This window comes from Trichogramma pretiosum, unplaced genomic scaffold (assembly GCF_000599845.2).
Source record: "Trichogramma pretiosum strain Unisexual culture from Peru unplaced genomic scaffold, Tpre_2.0 scaffold3, whole genome shotgun sequence".
NCBI classification, from domain to species: Eukaryota; Metazoa; Arthropoda; class Insecta; order Hymenoptera; family Trichogrammatidae; genus Trichogramma; species Trichogramma pretiosum.
The window spans coordinates 4,648,563-4,674,781 of record NW_019641698.1 but is presented as its reverse complement, the minus strand read 5'-3'; the positions used below and the strand labels follow the sequence as shown (position 1 = coordinate 4,674,781).

The 26,219-nt window shown below is 43.3% G+C and overlaps 2 protein-coding genes across 4 annotated transcripts in view; both read right to left on the bottom strand.

Moving 5' to 3' along the window:
- Nucleotides 1-23,924, bottom strand: part of LOC106650958 (cysteine-rich motor neuron 1 protein-like) — a 35,344-nt gene extending 11,420 nt beyond the window's left edge. Inside the window, exons 1-2 of one of the 2 annotated variants that reach the window (XM_023462366.1) lie at nt 23,379-23,924; nt 23,027-23,271 (exon numbers count right to left, since the gene is read on the bottom strand). In XM_023462366.1, coding sequence (XP_023318134.1) covers nt 23,027-23,126 — 100 coding nt within the window. In that variant the 5' untranslated portion in view covers nt 23,127-23,271; nt 23,379-23,924. Of the gene's footprint in view, nt 1-23,026 lie in introns of both variants that reach the window. The other variant, XM_023462365.1, reaches the window with a different exon arrangement.
- Nucleotides 23,231-26,219, bottom strand: part of LOC111694391 (insulin-like growth factor-binding protein 2) — an 86,987-nt gene continuing 83,998 nt past the window's right edge. Inside the window, exon 5 of one of the 2 annotated variants that reach the window (XM_023462367.1) lies at nt 23,231-24,092. In XM_023462367.1, coding sequence (XP_023318135.1) covers nt 23,947-24,092 — 146 coding nt within the window. In that variant the 3' untranslated portion in view covers nt 23,231-23,946. The remainder of the gene's footprint in view (nt 24,093-26,219) is intronic. The other variant, XM_023462369.1, reaches the window with a different exon arrangement.

Genomic DNA, 26,219 nt, shown 5'->3' with positions numbered 1-26,219 from the left:
AACCTCTATACCCTATAACTATTTGTTCTATCCAACTTGAGCCACTGTCGAGCATAGTTTAGTTTTTAGAAGCAACGTCATAAATCGTGAAATCTATGCATGCCTCGGAGCATTTCGGGTTTTCTGCATTATTACGTTTGGGAAATTCGTTGGCCTGCGACCACATGCGCGATTTTTTGCCCCACACCTGCTACTGCTGCTGCCGCCGCCGCCGCTACAACGAGGACGCGAAATTGCGAGTTTTACACGAGGAGATTGCCAATTACTCATGTTTAAAATCCGTTCATTTCGAAAACCCCATGTAATTACGTTTTTCGTGAATTTTCGTCTCGCGCCATTTTACACAGATTTAATCGATATTGCAGTGAGAGCGCTGCGCGCAGCAATATGGCATTAGAATTTTAATTAAATTTCCACTCGAGAGGCATATAATGTGACATCGAAGAGGCTATGGAAAAAGAAACAAATAGATAGAAGGAAGAGGATCGGAGAGCGTCGGATCTCGCGTCAAGAGCTCGAGGGTAATGAGAGTCAACACGTAGCACACTATATGCGCGAGTATATAGGCTGCAACATTGGCCCTTAAAGGACAATCAAGGCACGAAACGCGTTCAAGAGTAAAGCGAGGAGATATCAAGCGCGCCAAGGGCCGTGCCGGGTCGAGCGAGCAAGAGACGATGCTTGCGATAAGCAAGCGAAAGAGGTTTCAAGCTCGTTGCTATATACATAGACGGGAGTGAGTGAGAGAGAGAAGCTATAGATCGGATATTAAGCCGATAACTATTAGAAGCGTTTCCTCTTGCTTTCGTCACCGCAGCGCACAGCCACCGATCGAACTCGATCCGACGGAATTACCTGCGGCGAATCGTCGAATTCCCAAAAGATTCGCCTCTACCCGTGGGTCTACGTATGTGTGTAGCAGCCCCAACGCACACGTGTGCACATGCACGGATTCACTGTTGCTGCCGCTGCGCTGCAGCTCGACGTTTATGGAATGGGGCTGCTGCAGTGGTGCACACAGAGTTATACAGCCAACATTTGCCAACGTCTCCTTCGAGGCTAATGAGATCGTGAGTGTTGTTGCTACGAGCTTCGCAAGTTTCCGATCGATTCTCGTGTGTACGCATGACACACCCACCCACGCACTCACACGCGAAACTTATTTAAACGAGATAATACTCGCACATGCGTTCGTGAATATAGACTCGAGATCAGAGAGAGAGAGAGAGAGAGAGAGAGAGAGAGTTGCTAAAGTTATTGAACTAAACTTATAAATAGGCATAAAGGGGAACAAAGACAGCCGAGGCATTCCGCGGATTTCCAACAAAAAATTGTGAAAAATGGCCTCGATATGCCGGCCCAGCTGCGTGTGTGAGCGCGAGCTCAAATCCTTAAAGGATAAAGTGACTTTTGCATAACAATGGCTGGCGCAGGTAGTGCAGCAGCGTGCCACGTAACTGGTGAATGCAAAAAAAGTTCATAGCGCACATACAGAGATCTCAAGCGGTACCGTGCGGCGTACACAGACACACAAGAGCAGCAATATAGTCATACAATTGCAGAAAGTACTGGACAACTGCTGTCCTCTCCTTTATTTCCGTATGGCACGAGCTCGGGGCCGGGGAGGGAGTCGGAAATTGGCGGTTGGCCAAATCTCCCTTGCTGCTGCTGCTGCTGCTGCTGCTGCTGATGCTGCGGCTGTTGAACAGTCAGCAATTTAGTCGCGTATAACGCGTGGGGGGCCATCCGCACGCGTGCTACATACATTTTCTTCGCCACGGAAAGCGCAAAAAATTCATACAATATAATATATCACATGTGCATTATAAGTAGAGCAAACGCTACACTGTAGTCACAGGCGACAGCGTGCGGGACAAATTTCAAGATGGATACGACTCGGATAGCCGTAAATAAATAATAATCACGTTGGGAGAGGCATACACGCATATGACGCGTATGAATTATTGAACGTATTAAAACTTGGAATTCGCGAAAGATAAATCGCGCGCCTGGTAATGCAGTCGTTTCTTTGAAAGGCAGTCCGGCGGCAGCAGCATATGTTGCGTTTGCCGCGCGCGTATTGCATAAGCCCAACGCGGCGGCGACGAGAAATTATCATTATGATGCACGAGAAAGATTGCCTCGTTGTTGGTGGCGCTCCGACGTTACACTTACATATAAATAACATATTATATACGGTGTACACACACACATACGTTGTATTATACGGCATAAGTTGGATGTAGAGTCGAGCGCGAGTAAATGTATGCAAACAATAACTCAACGCTCGTTTGCGCTCGTGTGTGCGAAATACATGTAAGAGAGCCGGTTGAGAGCTATAATACGATCTTGAGATTCTAATCACTGATAAATTGTCCTCTCAAAATGATATACATAGATAAGTATGCGCGCGCTCGCGCGTGCCCGTATTATATACCCACACATGAGTTTACTTTACTCATCGTACAGCGCACACATATATACACATACACAAAACCGCACGAGAAATTTTAATACTCGCGTAAATAATGTCTACAACTTAGTGAATTATACTGGACGGTATGTATAAAATACCTCTCGCGTCGTCGTCGTCGTGGCACCAATATAACCTCGGAGGTAAATATTTTCACTGGTGCGCTCGGATCGCGCGATCAACGAGCTTCGATCGTAATTGCACAATTTTCGCATAGAGAGAGAGAGTCTGAGCATTTTATACGCGATATCTTCCGAAAGGTTTGCTCAAATCACAGATGCTCGAGAGCTGCGAGCGGCGTTCGTCATTTTTATCGACGTTTTTTTTATCAGTACTCCCTATACATCCGATTCCAATTGGCTAAACATTCCAATTAACCGTGTAATCGAGGCACACGCGTTTGTTTACGACAAAAAAATCGCACTCTCAATGATATTACGAATGATCTTTGGTAATTCACGCGATACTGGTAAAATCAAGCGTCGCGATGCTATCATAAAGATTCGATCTATTAAAGGCCGGTATATATGTGCGCGGCTTATAATGCGCGTGCATGCGGCGCAGCGAGCCAGCGTATCAATAATAGATCGATCAAAATAACGCGTGTGCGCGCGTTCACATTATAGGCGCACTGATTTGACCTTGCAGCGCCGGGGGACACAGGCAAATATACGATGTTGAACAAGTGCCTATTATGTACGTAGACCGCCCACGCTAATTTAACGATGTCATTCGAGGGCGCCGCCGATGCGCGATGTGCTCTATGTCGGTAACTCGGTCATCATATTTGCTCGCGCGGAGAGTCCATTGAATCAATAATTAGAAAAGGGTGCGGTTATTTTATGACTTTATACATACGACGCAGCGCCAAATTGACTCGCGAGAACAGAAAAGTCATAGGAGCAGCAGTAGCAGCAGCAGCAGCAACTGCAGAGTGTAGTACGTTTATAGTAGTGACATGCATAACGAGCCAACGGTAAATTCAACGTCGATCAAGCGCGAACGTTTATAATCGATGGAATAAGTGCCGTGGCGTTGTCGTTGATTTTCTTAGCAATCGAGGCACTCTCTCGTGTAAGCGCCCGTACATGGTATACGAGTGTCGTCGTGCAAGTGCACATGCACATAAGCGCACACATACCTACACATACATGACTAGCAGTGCTGCGGCTGCAGTTTGCCCGCTGAGTGGCGCGCCGTAGCATATACATACGTATTATGTGTGCACTTGAAAAAGTGCATACATATACGATATAACAAGCGGGACACAGCCGATCATCATCGTCATCGTCGAGTGTATTTGCTCGCTTATTCGGCTCGATCGCTGCTGCTCTCGAGTGCGGAATAAAAAATTCAAATTGGTTTATTTATGAGTGCCACAAACGTATATAATGTGAGTGTGTGTGGGATTGCCGCTCACAAAAGTATCACTTATATAATTGCCGAGCGATATACCGCACGAGAGAGTCGGTAAATGTTTGATCGCTCCCATTATGTGGAGTGATTCTGTTTTTTTTCTCTTCTTTCAAGTTCAATGTCGTCGACGTATCCGCGCACGCGTGTAATATATACGAAGGTGGGCAACATGATAAAGATGAGCTTTCATCGTAGCGCCACTGTTGGTTTGTGCACAACAACGTCTTTCTTTGTGCATTTGTGGGAAAAATTGTATAGTATTGGACGCGAGCTGATGTCTCTAAAACTGCAGAACATGAGATAAAATGGAATGCATGTCAAGAAAACTCGACAGTATGAAGAGGAAACGTTGTTGTTGGTATTTTCTTTGCTCGGCTCGCTCTCTCTCTCTCTCTCTCTCTCTTCGTATTTGCGTATTTACTTTTTGTTATTAAGATTCTTGCTCACTGCACTTTTTGATGCGCACAGAGTATCTATCAGATACAGCGACTTCATCTCTCCTCGTTGGAAATAATAATAATAATGATAATAATCATAAAAATTCACAAATAGCCGAATAGGTTTTGTATTGGTAAGCAAAAAGGATGAAAAATAGTGGATAAATATTTTAAAGGCAAACGTTAACGACGACAAGAATCGATAGTACAATAATTTTTGCAGGCACAAATACCGCATACATATAATCTTTGACAAAACAATGAAACGCGCGCATACAGATCCCTTATTTCATGGGTGAAAAAAAGAAGAAATCTCTCAAAAGCTCAGCGCACACGGCAGAAAAGTAGAAAAATATTATATGACTCTCGCTGCTCGGGCTATGCTCGATAAAATACCGAGTATTTCATCTATGCACTTGCTCGCAATAAATCTGCTAATATTCCGGCTTTTACAATGCGAGGAGCTTTTTTCCGTCTTTTACCTTTTTTTTTAGCGCGCATTCTTAAATGCAGCTTTTCGTGCAGCGAGATTAGTGCAAAAACTGCTTGTATTAAAGGCGGAAAAAGAGAGGGGAAAATAAAGCGACAATTCACAAAAACATAATGAAGAGAGAAAATAATTTTTTAAGCGTTGTGTGCCGCACATGAACACACGCGCGCACACACAGTCGGGCATGCATGGCATGTGTAACTGAATTTATGATTATTATATTTTCCCGCCAGCAAGACATTCAAACTTTCATGTTTTTTCTCTCCCTTTCTCTCCTATCTCTCGGTCCTTTGCACACACCACCGTTGCTCTTGAAACATTATTTTTAATTATACGCACTCTCGACAACGCGAGAATATAACTCAGCTGCGCGTGGAAAAGTTGTATTTTCTACGCGGGATGCAGTGCCAGTAAAAAAAAGGGTCTGAAAATGTTTGGGCTGCGCTCACAGGCACAGACACACGCATAGAGGCACAAGCGCACCACCTTCATATACGCACGTAATAAATAAATGCATCACACAGACGCGCGCTTACGTACTGTGCGCCGCATTGTTTTCAGCCTCTCTTTCACTCACTCACCCATTTAACCATCCATGCGTCTATATTAACGCCTGTCTGCGCACACAGCTCGTCGATCTTGCTTTTGAGCAAAGTGCCTGTAACATGCGAATAGAGATTGCTTCTCGTTCTCTTCTGCCGTATAACACAACAGCGGGCATGCGTTTGCCGCGTGTGTGAGTGTGCATGTGTACGAGCGCAAGTGTACTGTTTCGTCTGTATACGTATGCGCACAGTGTGTCATTAATGTGGGTGATGATGTTTGATTCAACAGATTCGTTAATTGCATTGAAAATGAGTGAACTGAAGCGCATTATATCATGCTGTGCCGTGTGGCAAGCGTCTTTTCGGCTCAAGCGCGCACGGTAACAACTCGTCGCATTTTCTTTTTTTTTCTTTTTTTTGTTACTGCTCGCGAGTGCAAAATATTGCGGATTAACTCGCCTTTGACGCGCAAAATCGATTTATTTTTATTTTAAAATTTTAATGAAAACAAGACCGAGTATCGCGTTGATAAGACTCGTATACAGATTCGAATTATACACGTAAATTCAATGCGAGAATACCGATGAAAATTTAAAGCTTTTGAAATTTGTTCATACATAATTCATCAATAGCTCATTCAATATTCCTCTTGCAGAAAGACCTTTGCGATCGGTACGATAAGATAATATATAGATGATATTAAACAGAAAATATTTTGTAACTCAAATTCTTTATTACAGCGCTGATTCAAAAAAATGCGAAAAATTCTGTATATTATAAAAAAATTCTTAACACATACACGTTGGCACATAAATTATCGAGAATGTGTACAGTTAATACATAATCTTGTGTATAAAAGACACGTGATTCAAAATCGGTATGAAAAAAATTAATAAGCGTCGGCACTATTAGTGTTTACTTCTGCAACAGCTTAAAATGGAAGTACAGTTAAGTAAGGGCGCTACCTGCGCTAGTCCGATACTCGACCGGATTCAACTGTTCAACACTGATAATGACAAAAACATTTCTATTTGAAATATTTTAAAATTTATAACCGTTCATTAATTTGTTTTTGGCGAATTTCCTATTACAACCAAGTCACAATTATAAAGTGCATTTTAAATGACCTAAAAATAAAAATGTAATTGTTTCAACAATTTTAAATTAAGTTTCCAACCACTTCAAACCTTCACCACTAGATGGCAAGTACCTTTATCTGGAAATCTGCAAGTGGTAGAGTAACAATAATTTTATAAGTCTGAGCACGTAAATAGAGTTCCAGTTTTTTGCTCCCTAGGCGCGTAATATACTATTGAATCCTTCGTTTTTTGTATTTCATTTTTATTATCGTTTCTAGTAATTCTGTCCCACCTGTCACAACAGCTTCCAATTAATTTAGAGTCTTATATACATTTCACGAGTGTACCGCCGTTTCCAGGATTTCAAATTTTAATTATGATTGATTGTCTCGCATTGCCTCGTTCGATGAACTTCAGAATGGCAAATTGAGAAAAGTTATTTAAATAACCAACGTGTACGCATCGTAGGGCTGTATGAAAAAACTTTGAAATAAACAATCTTAAATTCGTTACCCATCAACCTAGTCCACCGATGTCATGCTTAATTGAAGAGAGAAACAGAAAGAGCTCGCGCAAGCCGTTGCCACGAAGATGTAATGAAATTATTTTTAATTTTTCCTTCTTTGCAGGAAGAAGCGGTAATCGAGTCAAAAGTATATTCATAAAATAATAATCTCTCCGATACATGCTCCTCGCAGTAAGTATGTCGAGCTCGTTTCGCCTATCTGAATATTCCATTAGTTAAGCGAAACGAACGATAAGTCGAAATTCCAGCGATTGCTTTGCAAATAAACGCTCGCGCCGCGCGCGCGCGCGCAAGCAGTTTGTTAAAAAATTCATTTATGCCTCGGCTCTTTCTATACGCGCGGGAACGTATGTCTACCGAGTGATTTACCTAAGGACATCTTTCTCGATAGCTGCTGCTGCTGCCGCCGCGCTACCGCGTTGCCTATATAGCACCGCTAAAAGAGTCGGCCGCCGTAAGTGTCTTTAATGAATTCTAATTAAAAGTTATAATTTATTCTATCGAGCTGCCGCGTAGCCTTTATGCATGTAGGGAGAGCTTTTTGCAATAAATTTTCGCCGCGACGTTTAATGGTCGATCGAGAAGGAAAAGCAGCCGTCAATGTTTTATCGAGTTTGACCAATTTCGAGACGGAGCAAAATAATATCGTGAAAATTAGAAATCACAACAAATGAATTGTATACGTCATGCCCGTGTATAATCGCATGATACAAGCTGGATATCGTTTCGTGCTCTGTATGTATGCGATAGTACAGCCCAAGTCACATCTTTATCGCTTTTGAAAGGAGAAGTGGAATTAACCCAGTCCAATATTAAACTCTAATATTCATTATCCCTGGAGTGTTGGACGTCACAGTAATAACGTGCAATAGCCAATGTTTATCTTTGTAAGCGATTCGATTTAATGTGCGGCTAATCTACGATCGAATTACGTTTGTGTGTTTGTGTAAATCTGCTCTAGCTTTCTCTCTTCTCTTATCATGCACACATAAATGCAGTAGGCATTTGCGAGAGTCACCTGAAAGTTTGCTCCGATGTTAATGACCGATAAAAAGCGAGCCACGGAGTGTATGCGGTACACTTTATATCGCATAGTATAGCGTCCGCGCATACACGCGTGCAGTTATATAGATCTCAAAAGAAAATCGCCCAGTCACGCACCGCGGGAGTAATTCGATACGAAACATCGCAACAATGCGCCGCACGCGCGATTTAGTTATCGCGCGCTTAATTATTCGATTAATTTTTGCCGGGCGCGCGTAAAAGTACCGCATCATAGCGCATAATAACTCACTTATACACCAGCGTATTATATGCGGCGCGAGAGTCCGTGGCGAGTTTCGTCGTAATCAATCATCGCTCTCGTGCGCCGCCTGCAGTTCATATACATTATATTGTGCATGGCGCGGTACTTGTGTAACATAGCATCAACCGCTGCGGCAAATATATATATACGCGGCCGCGCAGTTTTTATGCCTTTTCATTAATTGTGTTATTGTAATATATGAATCGCGTGTGAGCCGAGAGACCATTTATGCAGCTCAGCTCTCGCGTGTGTGCGTCGTGATAATCGATTGATCCGGCGAAGGGTAGGGCGCGCGCGATAATAATAACTAGCCGTTCCAATTGGCTCAACGATATACGAATGTCCGCTCGTGTTATTTCAGACAGTTATTCGGGTCAAGCTAATGCGGCAATTTCTTTAGCAAAAAATGTAGCATCAATTTCTTCGCAGCTAACGACCAAACGACGCGAAGGGGCCACGCACGCAGAGCTAAGAGGGCGCAAACTCGTTATTACATCGAAGAGACGGTAGAATATTTACAACTTGCTTGTTTCGTTTGGGGTGCAGGGCGCAAGAGAGAAGACAGCAGCAGCGGCGCAGGCGCGCGTCGAGCAACAATTTCTGCTTTTAAAACGATCCTTCAGCGAGAGTTTCGCCCAACTTTTGAGCTCGGCAGAGTTCATTTTACATTAGCAGCTGGCGTGCGCGCACGTATATATAGTTTATTAACTTGACGTTAACAAGAGATAGAGGGGAAAAGGTAAAAGTTTGCGCGCGTTCAGCGAGAGAGAGCCGAGGAATATTATTATTTACAAGAGCGATTGTTTGATCGACCATCCGACAATTTGTAACACCCGATACGAAGGCACGATAGACGTAATGAATCCTCCTTGAAGGCTTCATTAATTTATCGAAAAGTTCTCGCGCGAAATAATAATTGGATGGTTGCGATAATAATTAACCCTTAATGGGGCTGGCATCGCGCTCGTGATAAGTTAAAAAATTGCCTCTTTTCCGCCACCGACACAAGGACGTACGTACCTTGATTCGCGAGACTGATTAATTACAGCGCGCCGCAGTCGCACACGTCGGAAATCGCGTAAAAAGGGTCAGAAATTTCTAACCCCGCTGTGGATAGCTCTCTCTGCTGCAGCACCGGGAGTTGACTTATACACACATTACGAGAGAGAGAGATAGAGAGAAAGAGAACTCCTGGGCTGGCAAATATGTATGAGGTTACTTTCAATTATTCGAAGGCAAATAGAGTTAGCATTTTCCCTCTGCAGTTACAGCTTTCCTCTCGCAGGCTCTCTCTCTCTCTCTCTTTCGACCTAACGAAGTCAAATATTCACTCGTTCGAATTTTACGAGTCTAGTAGACATAAAATGCTCTCCCTTTCCCTCTAACTATATAACCTCCTGTCGAGCTTGCCTTTACTGCACGCCAGCTGCCTTTATATACGGAAACGGGTATATGGTAGCACACACGACGAGGTTATTACATCTGTAGTAGTATAACAAACGAAGATCTTTGAAGAGGATCGCTTGACACACACACATACACATACCTACCTACAAACGCACGCATAATATAAGCGATAGCAAATCAACTTTATGACGTACCTCTGCGTATTCGAACGCCGCGCGCGATTGTTTCCCGACGAATGACGTACGGCCGAAGCTGTTGATAATTCATGTGATGCTTGACGCGTCGTTCGTTTATACTGTATATATGATTCGTGCACCCTTTTCGCATTGATTTATGCGCGTGCCACTTTGATAATAATTGGAGGGATTTGTAGATTCGAACTCGCGATTCGTTTTTACGATGACAATTTCACGTTCTCTCGAGCGGGAGTTATTGTATCAAAGATATAAAAAAAAAGCTCGCTCGTATATAGAGGATTTTTTTTCTATGCAAACTTACTGCCCCCACATGCAGTCGACATGTCTAAAGATGCGTGTCCGTGCGCACGACACACTGCTGCTGCTGCTGCTCTCTCTCTCTCTTTCTCTGAGCCAGGATCATTAAAAATTTTTCGCGCGACTCGTTAAAATTTTCAACTATCAGTACCGTATGTAACAGCCTCCGTTTCTCCACTTGGTCTTTTCAAAAATGAAGATAAAAAAAGGAGGAAAAAAAACGAGCACACACTGCATAGCCGGGTTCGCGCAGTATATATAGTCGCTGAAACGACGCCCCGAGTACATAGATATACACGCTCTCTCTCGCTCTCGCATGTATACGATGATACGAAAACAAATAAGAAAGCTGCAAGCAAAACTCGCATGCGCGCGCTATAGGGCACACGCGGCTCGGGTGTAGAGCAGAAAGAAGAGCTGCTGCTGCTGCTGGTCTTTTTTAAAAGATCATCCCGGTGCGCGAGAGAGTATATATGTGGCAAAAATCGAAAGCACAGCGTGCATCGTGCGGCTGCATGTTAAAAGAGTGTGCGTGTGTGCATACACATCCACGTATATATGGAAGCGAGGCGCAAACGTGTGGGCGTAAAGCAGTAGCAGCAGAGTCAGTATGTATGCACCAGTATATAGTGTGAGAACACCACGAAGCGAGCGAGAGAGAGAGGAAAAAAAGAAGAAGAAGTTGCGTCGTTCCGTATAGCTCTCATCGTACTTGAATAAAACTGCGCCGAACGCGCGCGTATATGCATGTGAGCTCCTCGCGAAAGAGAGAGAGGGCAACGGGGTAAAGGTTATATCCCCCCTTTACGAGTAGCAAATGAAAAATAAAGGTCTAGCGTGCAGAAGCTTTAAAAGCTAAAAGAAAAGGTCATCGCTTTTTTTCTCTCTCCAGCTCTCACTCCGTTTCTTTTTCTTTCTTTTTCATTTCGTCTCTCTTTCTCACTTCTATTCATATATAACATCTCCGCAGCTAATCTCGTGAGCGATGCGTTTAAATATTCATCCGTACTTATAGACTATATTCGAAAAGGCACGAACGTCGCACAATATAGTTATTATTTCAGACGTGCACGAAGGGGTCGAGAAAAAATTTATGAGACTTTTCTTAAATCAACTCATAGAACTCATAGATCTTTTAATATTTATAATCGACCGTCTGCAGGCAGTTTTATTTCAGCGTCCATTTCACGACAAAAAAAAACAACAAATTCAATGCCCGTGATCGCTGCTGATCACAAAGCGAATATAATCTAGACGGAAAATCAGCTGACAGCTGGAGCCCGACAAGTACACATATAAACAAAGCTCGTGCGTGCAATTTGCTCGTAACGCGAGTTCTTGGGTCGCGTTCAAAGCGCGCGCAAAGTCGCGAATACACAAGGTATATCGCGTAAAATCTCTTCTCGCTCGCGCACGCTAAAAGCGACAAGTACTAATTTTCAAAAGCCCCTAGCGCGCTCGCAATCAAACGCACGACTCGCAAAAACAAAACGCAAAGTAAAACGGGTCTAAATGATTTACAAATGAGACGGCGCGCGCAAAGCGAGACACTCCCGTTAATTGCGTTATAATAGCATTAAGGTTTTTGCGTTAGATATTTGTCGTTTATAATGTATATTTCTCGTAGAGGAGTCGTCGCGGCGCAGCTTTTCACGGTGTATGGCACGATGAGTTGCTGCGTGCGCGGCAGTGTACGTACGATACGGTGTGCACGCGAGCATGCGGATGGGAAAATCCGACGGTGGCAGAGCGCCAAGATGTGCCTGTGCGTTGATGCTATATATCGCGCCTTGCGGGCGCCCGAGTGAAAGACGGCGACGACCTTTGAAAGTCTATGTGGCAGTGCTTTTAGCGTTACATAGACGCCGAGAGAGAGAGAGAGAGATAGAGAAGGTATATACAGTATTTATTTATGTATAGCGCAAGTTCTGAAACATCTAGGTCAAATAGACCGTGTGTGCGTATGTATCGTAATCGTGTGCGTGCGCCGCGTGCAGCTCTGCCTGCGTAGGTGTAGGCAGATAATTCATATAATATGATGATTAGTTTGGAAAAGCCCTCGAAGCCATGAATACACATATTTGTTGGGTCTGGCAACCGCGTTTACATGATTGAAATTCAGCCTCCCGGAGATCGCTCGGTACTCATATACAGTATATAATATGCCGGACGGGTACAAAAATTATATATGCCAATTATACGCGTGCAAAATAGCCGATGAGTGGAGATTAATTTTTGTCTCGTAATATATTATACATCGCTGAGTACTGCAAGTCCGAAAATTCACACGTAAATTATACGCAGGCGGAAGTTGATGCCTCGGAGTTACAAAGATATGGCCGGGCATATAATTAGATAATAGAATTAACTCGCCGGGAAAGATCAATCGAATCAGCAGCACACGAGTCCGGGTTCTCGTGTTTACCCGCTTTCGGTTCAATTTCCTCTGCGACTAATCAAACATGCAGGTCCAGCCTGACACATTTCAATGTGTAACGTACGCACACTCTGCTCGCAGTCGCAAAGAGAGCCTCATACAGTACATGCTGCTCGGTATGAAACTTAAAAATTAAAAGTGTAAATTTTTTGGCAGCGGTTTTAAAATGTATCAATGCGGAATAAACGCGCTCGATACGGGTGGATAAAAGCGCGCGATGGAAATTAATTTATCCAGGGCAAAAATATATACATACGCGCGTGCAGAGATAAACGGCTGGGCGATTTATTACCGAATCGGAAACAAACGCGTACACGCAGTCCGTAATGATCAATGACAACCTATATACGATATAATATTGGACGTAGCCGTTGTAAACTTGGTTCCGCGTGTGTGGGAGAGTGGCACAAGCGACGAGTCATTACTCTACTCATTACCCATCTCTCTCTCTTCTCTCTTGCACTGATAAAATGATAAAATGCGTATATGCATCAAGAGTCATGCACGCGCGCGCCCGGTATAATCTCTCGCGTATGCAATACACATGCAACATACGTATACAGGCGTAACGTCATCATTCATCAGAGAGCTACATGGGCACGAGGCAGCTTCACGCAGTGTGTGTGCACACTGCAGGCCATTGCCGAAGCCCACTCGTGATTCCTTTCAGGTCGCGCTCGTTAATCATGATTTTATTAAAGTCCGTCAGTTGCATTTGATGTGTGTATTTATTACAAGCGGCCGAGCGCGAGAATCAAGCCAGCGGCTAAAAGGCGAGCGTATAAGACGCGAGCGCGCGCATAGGCCAAAAAGTGCGATAGCAACTTTCTCAATGTAGAACTTCCTTTTCCTCCCTATATATACCTTCGCTACTCTGTCCACGAGAGAGCTGGGAAACTTTTCGCAGTTAGGGTATTATAATCTCTCATCCGATTTGAAAATGGGCTTCCTCCTTATACTCTTGCACACACGTACATAAGCATGCATACATATATATACAGCACAATCTCTCTCTCTCTCTCTCTGGAACAAAGTTTGCCCAGAGCCTGGAGCGGCTGCTCTCTCTCTCTCTATCTCTCTCTTCTCATTCGTGTACACACAGTTGGATGCTGCGCTGTTGAACTTTTCATCATTAAATGCGTATTAAGAATCGGTGCCACGGCTTTCCCTATGCTATACGTCGGCCCAAGTCCTAGTCTCTACTGCCACGACTGCTACTATACCTAAGCTCTCGTTTACCTGAACGATTTAATTAAGATTTGATGTATATACGGGATTGCGTATTCGAGAATTTTTTTCATTACTTTTCGAGGTTGTCTGGGCGAGAAAAAAATTTTCGTGTCGACGATTTGGGGCATGATTTTTTTTTCATCTTCACTTCAAAATAATAGTAATAATTCATAATGAGAAGTGAGTTCGAATATTTTTGGGCTAAACAACAAAGGGTCTAGGGTGTGTATGGATGTGCTCTTTACAGGCGGCGTGTTGTAATTAAAATTAGTGCGAACGGATAGCGAGAAACATATAAACATTATCTCTCTTACAGAATTCGTCTCTTCTTGCGTCCACAATGATCAAAATAATAATGATAATAATAAAGCAAAAAATATGCCAAAGAGCGCGCGAAAAAGAGAGAAAGACAGGCAGAGCTTGAGTTCAATGTAGTACTGTAAATCGTATGTTCTTTTTTTTTTTAATAAAAAAAAATTACAAATTAAACTTCTTACACTGCATTTTTAATTCCGCACACAAACATATGCATGCTGAATGACTCAAGTCGAATCGTCTATTTATGCCTTACAAAAATTGTTTTATCACTTGCGAGTTCACGATACTCCATCTATCGATGGAATCAAATAGCTAGTAATTAAATGTGACACTTTTGATACGAATTTTGAAATATTAATCTTTTCCTACAAAAATATAACTCAGTTTTGGAATGAACAAGCAACTATGTAAGAACAATGATTGGAAAAAAAATTTCAACAAAATTCCACAAAAACACCTCATATAATTTTTGGAATTTCATTTGGTATTGAGTACTATGAAAATACACTTGACGTAATACTTTAAATTCGCAGGTAGTTGCTCGCTCCGTTTTCATGCGTTAAGTACTCGCATACTCAACGAACCTAAAGAAGTTTCACTTGAAAACAAAAAAAAACGAAAGAAAAAAGGAAGGAAACATCCAGAGTAAATCGCCCTATTGCAGCATCTTTACAATTCTTTCTAGTGAAATTTTCGCCACGCCACGCTATTATATATATGAGTGCATATTCGCATAAGTCCGTACATAGAAAGGAGCGCGCTGCACAATCGTTATATTCGCAATGAACTTTTCGTGTCACCGGGAATCGCATATAGCCTACAGGTGTATATATATGTATATACGTGCTCCGCCCGGCATCAGCAACTAACAATGATGCAGAGCAGAGATTTTCCAGCTTTAAATCGAGTGAGAGAGAGCGAATTCGACATGTAATGCAAGAAATTTCTCATCGCGGATCGCGCGATGCGCGAGATATATATATCTATATACACGGGCGCGATCTCTATATAGTTCAGTACGTAAGTCGACGTTTATTTTTAAGCTCGAAATCCAATAAATGTTCGTCTGGCATTTGTGCAGCGTACATATATATGCAACGGGCACTCGCTCGCTCGCACGTCGATGCATAGAATCTCTAAAATATCTGCGTCCGCGTGCACACACCCGCGCGCTCTCAATGATTAATCCACATAGTCCAGGCGCGCGCGTGCGATATATAGATATATCGTACAAATATATAGCTCGTAGCGCGGCTTATTTATAGCAGAGATCGTGCACATGTGCATTATACGCGTGCGAGTGTATAAAATGCATCATATACGCGCTGTTTTTGTTGCGCGCGTCAGCTCTATAATACCTACACACGCGCGAAGCATCGACACGGCGACGCACGGCGACGGCTCTCGGCGCAGCACATGGAAAATGCACGCGATCAAACGAATAAATGCACACACGTAATGTTGCGCGTTCGTATACACGTATGCAGTACTCGTGTGTGTCCGTGCTTATAAATATAATATATACGCATTTTTAGGAGCTAAATAAATGCGCCGCGCAATTTTATCGCGCGCGTAAGCTCGAAATAATATCGCGCTAACTGCCTGCGACGTGTGCGTGTGCACACGGTGATCTGTGCGGGTGCGCACAAGTATACATACATATAAATACGTGCGAATGCAGCTGCACATACTCCGGGGCTGTCAAATTTTTTTCTCCTACAATGTGGATCAACCGCATGATATTTTCTCGCGCGAGTGTACACTAGAAATTATTTACCGATGAGTTGTTGTTGTTGTTGCTGTTGTCGTTGGCTGTTGTTGCGTGCAGCAAAAATATGTCACGTACTGCGAATTCCAGAACGGAAAATGTCACGGTGCACATGCAGCAGTGGCTCGAACGCTCAAACCAATAAAATCCGATGTCTTATTACTTTTACGTAAGCACATAATACGAATCGCAATTTATGTGTATTTACGAATGTGTCTCTGCTGCATCGTATGCAATCCTCGCGAGCAGCTTGACTCTTGCCAGCCGTGTGTAGATGCGGCGTGCATAGTCGTGGTGAAAATGTCTCGTTTCTTACCGATAACGTATTTGTGTGTTTATGTGTACGTGTGTGTGTGCTGTGTTTAAATGCACAGACGATATAAACACCTGAATTACAGAGGCTATATGTGCGCCGTTATCTTCGAGGAATTATCAAAGATGATATCTACTTTGCTGTTATTTTAGATAGACCGCACGTGTATATGCAAAAACATAATATAATGTGTAACGGAGACGCGTTAAATACAAAACTGCGCACACTGCCAGGCACGTTCCACCAAGCGTAAGCCGGTAATATCGACTTTGGGCTCGGTGTAAAGTATACAAGAGAGCCTCAAAATTGGATGGAAAATACGATACGGTTCGGCTCCTCGTGTGCGAGCGCTCCTCCTCAGTTCTCCTCGCACACATACTCGAAGGGATGCGTGTACGTATATAGGCACAAGAGAGAAATTCTGTACTCCGCGCCAGTAGAGAGCAGCCCTTTGAATGAGCAATGCAAATACCGTTCATTATCGCGCGCTTCATTGGATCATTATATAAATCGTCGAACAGTGCAGCATAAGCAGCTAGCGCCCGAGTTTTATCGTATTATATTCTGACTTTTCTTCTCTTCCTTAAATATTTCAGGTGTATGCACTTGGGTCGCGAGCGCGCGCATACGCTCTGCACGACGTCGAGGCCTGCCAACGACGCGATGATCTCGATGGCACTTGTATTCTCTCGAGGATTCGCCGAATGATTTGTCTCTCCCTCTAGGGCGAAAAAGGCGTGCGGCGCATTGTTCGAGATAAATTTTCCTATTCTACCGCGCTGCGTTCGCTTTCTCTCTCTCTCTCTCTCTCTCTCTCTCTCTCTACATATATAGTGTGCCTATACGTATATTCCAAGCGCTCGCGCGAGGCCATTAAAAGCGAGCGACGATCGAGCGAAGGATTATTCGAGAAGTTTGCCTGGCAATTGGAAGGCGACGTAATAATACGCAGTTCCGGGTTATAGGTCGCCTAGTCTACACATTACTCGCGCAAAATTAACGAACAATCTTCTAATGTACTCCAATTTATTACCATTTCCCTCTATAATATATTTTATCTCAAAAGAGGATATATCTATTAGCCGAGGTAAGAATGGCTGTAAGAGGTTCGGTCAACATAGTCATTTCCTTAAAACTCCTCAGCTCTCTCTTTCTCCTCTCTCTCTCTCTCTCTCTCATTCTCTCTTTTTCTCTCCTCTCTCCGGCTGCTGCCTTTTTCCTGCAAGCCGAGCTAATTTAGCTTTGCAGCAGAAGTAGTATAGCAGCGAGGCATTATGCGCACGTTTCCTCGAATGTACGCGTATATATATGTGTGTACGTGCGAGAGTAGTAGTTGGTTCCTTTCATATATATTCAGACCACCGGGGCACTGTGCGGCGCGGCGCGCGCGAGTTTTCCCCTTTTGTTATTATAGTCTTTCATTCTCCTCGACACCATCAGCCTTTTCTTTAAAGGTTTCTACGCTCGCTCGCGCGCGCGCTCCTTATTTTTGCCTACGCTTCTGTTTTTTTACCCTCCTTCTCTGCCTCCTCCTCCTCCTCCACCCTCCTCTCGCCTTCCTCTTGCTTCCTTCTGTAGCCGCGCTATTTCTAGAAGACGCAAGAAAAATTCCTTTAGATAGATCTTTTCTCTTTCGCTACGGGAGGTCTTTAATAGTCGCGGAGTTTGCAGTACTGGTACGCGCGCTCTCGGGTGGAGACCGCCGCGCCGCGTGCTGCACTCGGAGAAAAAAGTGCAAGAGAAAAATCACGCTTATACATTCGAGAAGCTGCTGCACGCGGAGAATATACAGCTGGTGCTCGCAACGCTTCGATAGCTTCTGTCTTCGCGACCGCGTCTGAATTTGCATAGATTGGGCGTGCATCGTTACCCAAGACATATCGTACAGATGAGCCAATGAAATAATACAATGAGATACTTTTTAAAACAGTGCGGAAAGAGCTATAGGCGAAGGAATAACGTCGAGTCAAGCTTTTTTAGCGAATATATACATTGTAGATTTGAAAATGAGATGTTCCTCGATGTAAGAATTTCGCAAGGTATGCATTTAAAAAACGACGTAAAAATTGATGTCGACTACTTGCACGTATATAAAGGAAAAATTAAACTGCCCTCGAAATATCTTTGAATGAGAAAAAAAGGACAGGCTTAATTCGACGTTGAAACTCGGCTGCGTGACGATGCCGCAAGATTAGCTGACGCAGGATAAATAAGATTCCACAGCTCTGCAGAACGTGCGGCTCTCTACCGTCATTGATGAGATTATAAATTAGCGGATCGATCGGTGAACTTTTCTTGTCCTTTATCGAATTCCCGCACTCTTAATGCTCGAAAAGGTGGACGCGACGAATATAATGAGATTTCGATTACGCTGATGTTGCCGTTTCTCTTGCATCTAGTTCTCTTGTCGCGTAAATGGAGGGAAAATCCTAGAAGTGGCTTACGAAGTAGTGTAATTCCAAAGTGGCGCTGGGTTAATGTAATGATCCGAGAGAAAAATAGTCGCGAATAATACTCTTGTTATTGCAAAATTCATTATTATGCGTGTATGAATAACACATTATTTTCTATAAGGGTTCCTATATGCATTATGCATTGATGAATTTCAACAACGCTGCTTCTGTTTTTGAATTAAAATTAATTTTTTTTTCATAAAAACAAAAATAGTCGGATGAAAAATATTATCTGTGTGATGCATATTACGTGCATTAATTACAACTCTACTGAACACAAGTCATTCAGCATGTCCTAGTTTTTGTTCAAACATGACAACTTGACAGTGCATAGAAATTTCCACAAAAATCGTCTAGATTTCGTGCGTGAAAAAGTATAAATACAAAAGTACGTATCAGAGTTATGTAAAAATGGTTGATTTTAAAGCATTTTTTTCCACTACAATGATTCATTTCTGTAAACATCGCAATGAAACGTCAAGTTTCCAAATACAATCGACGTCAATTTGCACTTCTTTGATTGATTTTGAGTGCTCTCGAAAGCTCTCGACACTCCACGGCGCGATGGTACAATTTTTTTACACGACGAAACAATGCGTATACATCGATGCCAAATTGAATCATCGCTTAGAAATTCCGCATGACTCACTGCTGCTCGCTGTTCGCACACGCATACGCGCACTACACAGCTCTCGAATCGGTAGTTGAGTTTTCATCGTCGCGCACATACACGTATATGGGAGTCACGAAACATACTTTACGCGTACGCGTAATCGCGCTCAGCACCAGTTCGAACTCGATCATACATGTAAGTATAGTTGGCCAAAGTCGTTTGGTAATGATAAGCGCGCAGGTATATTTAGGTACACGCGGAAACGTATTGCAATTAATGCGAAGGACGGCGAGAGCGAGAGAGAAAGAGAGAGAGGCTGAGAGCGAATGAGTAGCTTGTGCGAGCCCTGCAACCAGTTGCTCGAGGCAAACTTGTTCCGTCCGTACAGAGCCGATAAAGATGAAGTGACGGCAACGACGGTGTATGTTTATATATATAGAATACGTTACGGTAGGTAGAAGGAGGAGGTGCGGTGGGGGAGGAGGGAAGCTGCCGAGGGGTTCGGAGCGGCGGTCGTCACTGCACACAGCAGCAGTACCTACCAGCGTGTGCGGTTCGTGGTCACAAAGTGCAAAGACGAAGTTTGCGCCCAGGGAATATATATGTATACCGAAGGCAGCTTTTACGTTATATAGCTGGCGAGCGCAGCAGCACATATATGGCAAACTATTTGCCATGCTATATAAGGTGGAGAAAGAGCTGGGGGGTGGTGGTGGCGGCGAAGTAGGCGGCGGGGGGCCGTAGCACACACAGCCCGGGACCGAAAGAGCCGAGGCATTCCTTATTCAAAGTCGATGCGTCGTAATCTCTTCGGTTACCCGCTATTACCCACCCGACAACTATATGGAGCATTGCTTGATGCGCGCCTTCACGCGCGCCCCGGCCTGTATTGGAAAGATAAATCGATTCGATCTATGATATGTGCCAATGGCTATCGCTGCAACACAGAGCCAGCAGCAGCAACAGCGGTATATATAACCAATCAACTTAGACAAGATATTACATCGGTAAACACTCGCGTCTACACGCACAGCAGCAACTTCCAAATAGATTTAACTAGCAGCTCTATGCAGGCGGTAGCTGCTGCTGCTGCTGATTCGATTCTCTTTCCGAAGTATAACAACGGCATTATATTATGTATGTATTGTACCACGATCCGCTCTTACGCGCTGCACACTCTATAGGAGATCTTGAGTTGCAATGTGGGTTAAGCTCGGCTTTGCCGAGGCATCAAGGTATGCGTGTAATTTCGAGTGCTAGTACGTTGTCCAGTATTGTAGCTGCTGCTGCTGCTGTAACGGTGAGAGAGAGAAAACGGAGAAAGAAACTTTTGGTTCGGCCGAGTTTGATTTACATCGACGTGAGCTTTCGGACCTATGCAAGTTATGTACGGAATCGATCGATAGTTTAGTCGCGTTTGATCGTTTCATTAAGTTCCAGCAACAATAACTAATTCGCGTATAGCAAACAATGTCTGACGGAGTATCTTAACAATTTTCTATTGTAATTAATTATTTTTCCAACTATTTTTTATTCGCAAAGTTTGTAGAGTTCGTCTTAAGAGAACTTGAGCCTCTAACAACATTTGATTGATCCAATCTGCATAATGAAAAATCTCGTTCTAGCACACGCAGACATTAGAGTGTAGGATGTAATTGCGCTCGAGCGTTGATTTTCGTCATATGCATTGCGATTGCAGCACACACGTCGTGTGACACACCTGCGACGCACACACATGGACAGAGCACTCACGTAAACACTCACACGTTTGCTCGCTCGCACGTAGCCGCATGTATCCGCGTATAGAAAAGCAAAATAATAACGCATGCAGCCACACGCTGGCTCATTGGGAGGGCATTGATGTATTGTGTTGCATTATGTGTATCGACGCGCGATCGTCTCGGTCAATTGTTATGTATTCCGCAGACTAATGCACACTTGCACATGCACAATCTATAGTCCGATGTTTAATGTACGCGCGCGTGAACGTATATATCGCAATCTCGTGTGCACAAGCTGTAGGTACAAAATCTAGTATGTGACTTATTTAATCCCAAAATTATCCTTGATATATGTTTCGAGCCGACTGGATTAATGGACAGGCATAAAGTCACAAGACAATGACTAGCGAGCTGGTTATAAAACATCTAAAAGCGCACTTGCAATACAAAACTTACTTTCATTGATAAATACCACAATAAATTACGCAAAATTATAGTAAACGAAATGGAAATGTCACGATAAATTTGAACTTATTCCCCGAAGTATTATGTTTACATTAAAAAAATTGTACATTTAATTTTAACTTTATATTGCACATGTAACATCACTATACGCGGGTTTTTTTGATGTATACTTTTTCACCGAAAATCGTCGCGAGATATAAACATGTTATGAGCTTCGGTGTGGCCTATTACAGCGTATATTTGCATGTAATTAATAATAAAATGAAAGAAAAATCATGTGAAATAATAATCAAAGAGTCCAAGCTGAAAAATATATGTGTGCGTTATACGAATGTATCGTAAGTTGCACGATTGCTGACTTTATGTTTCTGCATCAGTGTTTTTTTTCCTTCGCTCGTTTGATTCCGAAGCATGACTTTCGGGCTTTGAAAAACGTATAACGCGGTAATAATTAATCAGTCTTGACCCTCGAGCGCGTACGGTACGCGAAGTGGATTCCCGGTATCGTAATTGAAAAATGTCATTCGGCGCAGCGTACACGATAACAAGTACGTTACAGCTTCTGAACCACGCCTATTATGCAACGTACTCGTCGTCGTGAACGGTAAATTCGAAATAATCATATTTATTAGTCGGGCACTTTTAAAAGTAATGGGCGCTTCGATAATGGTTCACGCTCAAAAGTAATATTAGCTCTCGTATAATTGTTTCAGGTTTTTTTTTCATGAGCGCGTGCGTAATAACACATACTACAGCACAGATGCATGGAGCAGCTCACTTCGGCTGTTGCGGCGAGCGGAAGTTTGCGAGCGAGTTTTACAGCGCGTGTGGCCATTAGGCACATTATACTCGGCCTCACACGCTCGCAAAATGTATATACATGCGTCAGGAAGAGAGAGAGAGAGAAAGAGGGACAGACGACAAACTGGGCTATTCACCTTTGTATGCAGGTGCCATGAACGTATATACCTACACTAGACGAGCGCGCGTACCAACGCGTACACATCGTGAACACGTATACGTAACGCAAAAGCGCGACAAGCAAAACCACAACAATTACTGCATCCCGTGCATCAAGTGAGAAAGGGGGCCACCACGTTGTATCTGTTTACGCGCGATGCAGTTGAAAAAAATACCATCGTGCGTGTAGCCGCAAAAAAGAGCTCGTCTTATGAGGGGAAATTATCGCAACTGGATATGGCCGATAAGTTTTAGCGCGAATTTTATGTATCGCAAGAATCGAGAGAATGCCCAACTACTACCATGGCACGCACTAATTTGCGTGCACGCACGCTCTTACGCACCAGTTTAACATCACGGAGCACAAGCAGCTACTCGAGAGGTCTTTATCCTCACCGTACTTTATTTACGCGATGACGATGTGTGTACACCCGATTCTCGAGCAATTCCAACAATGGGCGGAATAATCGATGCAGCACAATAATAATGTAGCCTCGCTGATTTTCATTAATGGGATCACAGACTGCGAGTTTAAACGTAGAAGTATTTTTAAAAATGACAACATCGACACTTACCGATAACGCAGAGCAAAAGCAGCAGCGGCACCAGCAGCGGCATACGACGACCGCAATTCGATCGTTTGCAGTCCAGCATCGTCGAAACGCTGATTTTCATTTTTTCCCCTAACTTTTGTTTCTCTCTTCTTTCTCCTTGTTCAGCGCTGCGTACTTGCAGATTACGCGCACAAGCCCGCTCCGAGATATTTTTCGTGTACGTTGAACTTCAAACGCATATGAGCACAGGAGCACCACAAGAAGCACTACAAAGCAACAACGGTCTTTATGCACGCAATCGGTCGCGTATTTCTGATTTATATTAAACGAGCGTGTAAGTAATAACAAACGAGTAAGGGAATGAATGGATTACGTAAGTTCTTAATGCGTCGAGTTCTCTGCCGTCTTGACTACCGAAGCTTCGTCGACGCGCGCGATGACTGCGACTGAGACGATGATGTGTATTATTCCCCGTCGTCGTCGTCGTCGTCGTCTTCGTAGTCACACACACTCACATAATTTCGCACTGTCGTATAAATATATGATATTCCTTCGCCTCGTCGTCGTCGCCGTAGCCGTATACACCCAATGCGATGTATATCGAAGATAAATACACACGTATAATAGACCGGAGCACTTAATACATTTAGTATAATACACATTTACACGTATACATGGTCAGCGCGTTAGAGCTTGTATACATGGGGGAATCGAAGACACAGACACACTCAGATGTACCCGTGATCCATCGACTGGCATACAATATGTACAAACATCGAGAGATGACGCGCGCAAGATGGCCTATGCGTATTAGCGAGAGAGAGAGAGAGAGAGATAGGAGAAATCGAGGAAGAAATACGATAGAGAGCCGCGAAGAAGCTGCTACTGCTGCTGCACGTGACACTTTGGCGCGAGGATTCGCGAGCGCTCGCGCGTGTGCTTTACGAGCAGCTATTGCTTTTTCGACACTTGCTGCCGCGCTGCTGCTGCGCCTTCCAGGCTGCGTGATATATAGTGCCGAGTGTTTTTATTGATCGTTTCGTTCGACGACGCTCGTCGCCACTGCTCCTCCTCGCTGATTTTCGATCTGCAAACAGACACAACAAAAGTATGAGTATAAGTAATCGTAAATTTTCCCATTGTTCTTTTTTAATTTTTATACATTAGAGACGTGTCAAACGTTCAACGACTGCTGCACGGCTCGCGAGCGTAAACATTGCTTTAATATTCATTGCGTGTGTGTGTATATATTATACGCGCGGAGCACGTGTTAGCCGCGAATACACGCGATTGCCGACGCACACAGCAGTGCACACTCAGCAGCAGACAATGTATGCAGATGAGTTTGTTAACGATATTGTTCATTTGTTCCTTAAACGTCTTCGTGTTTGCGGTGCTGTTGTTGTTACGTGTTTTCAGCGCATGCAAAATATAAAACAATATTTTCGCCATGTACACTAATTTTCATAACGCTCGATGATTTTGCTCAACACTGCTGCTGCGCCACGTAAAATAATTCCAAGATTTACTCAGCCAAGCGCAGCGAAGTACACGAGCCGAAGGGTATGGGAAAACGCGCGAGTGTTTACGCACGATAAAGTTTTCTTTTGCTTTTTTAGCCTCTAAAAGCATCGCAAGCTTCTCCTCTAGATAGAAGCCCATTTATTCAAAATTCATTGACTTTAAAGTCCGTAAAATATACAATTACAGATGTGTCGAGTGCTGTTGCAAGGTGACTTTGAAACTCATGGCGTACTCGTCGAATGCACGACATTTTTTATTGCAATTACGTCGTATTTTTTTATATATTAAAACCTTCATCAGCGCGTCGTAGTTTTCAATCGAGCTTTATATCAATAGCGCTGAAAGGTCATATTCGCGTAAAATGACAGCATGAATGGAAATATCCGCGGGGGAATGGTTCGCAGTTTATTGGAAAGAGAGAATGAGACGGATATGATTCAAACACGTTTAATTACGCGAGTTTCAGAGGCATTACTGAAAGAGCTTTTATTGATTTATCACAATGGCATAATTTCTTATCGTCGCTAATTATGAAAGTTTTCATGAAAATGTTAAAATACAAATTTTCAAAATGAAATTAAGGCGTCCATATGTTACTTCCATCCTCGCATCCCTTGAAATTCGATAATGAGCAAAGTTAGTAGCGTTAGTTGGGATGAATTTAATGGGTGGAAATGCTTGGAAAAATGTGATCGTAAAGGATAGAGAGTATTTCATTGTGAAACGATGTAGAAGCTCGAAAAACGAAAGGTTTATATACGTAAGCGTATATAGATGTAATAGAAAAGAAGAAGAGTCCGATGAGAAGCCACGAGGCGAGGAGCGCAGTCGATGTTCGGGGTTCGAGTAAAGGAAAAGTTAAGGTGCGAATGGTCGATGTGCAAAAATAAAGCGAGTTATCCGTTGTTCGCCGAGGAAAAGTAAAAGAAAGTTAAGTGTTCTCTTTCGATAAAATTCGACGATGCGTGTAGTTTCTTTTTCGATAAAATGGCGAGCGCTACCAGCTAACACACGGGCCATCGTGGCAGGTGTTCAAGTTAAAAGTAGCAAAAGAGGTCGATCGATGATGCGCCCCGGCGACGCTAGCATATCGTTTCTTGAGACATTTAAAGAAAGAAGCAAAACAAAGAGCACCGAGGCGTGGGTACAAAATTAAATCAACAAAATCAAAACGAGAGACAAAAATAGATTAATCAGTCGGCGATACGTGTTATCAAGCTGCACGGACATATAAAAAGAATTGCTTGGGTCGTTTCGCCGAAATCGCCTTGGTTTCATCTTGAAAAAGTGCCTACGAGACAAAACGTCTCTCCATCTACTACTCCTCCTCCTTCTTCTTTCCTTCCACCACCGGGAAGAGATCATCATGGTCGTCGCTCCCCGGAGCTCGCAAAGGCAGAATTTTTCAAAGCTCGGAACGATAAGCGAGAGAGAGAGAGAGAGCGAACAAGAGAGGAAGAAAAAGAAAGCTTAAAGTAACCATATCTCTCGTTATCCAGCGGCAGCAGCAGCGAGTCCTTATCTTAGGTATGCGCGCAGATCGAATGTTGAATAAAAAAAATCCCTTTCCGCTCCATTGAGCGCAGGCGCATGCCCGCACGCACGCACGCAATATACTAACCATAAACGACCAATAATAATAAACTCCCTCGCGTTGCACATTGTAGCACGATACAATTTTACATAGGCA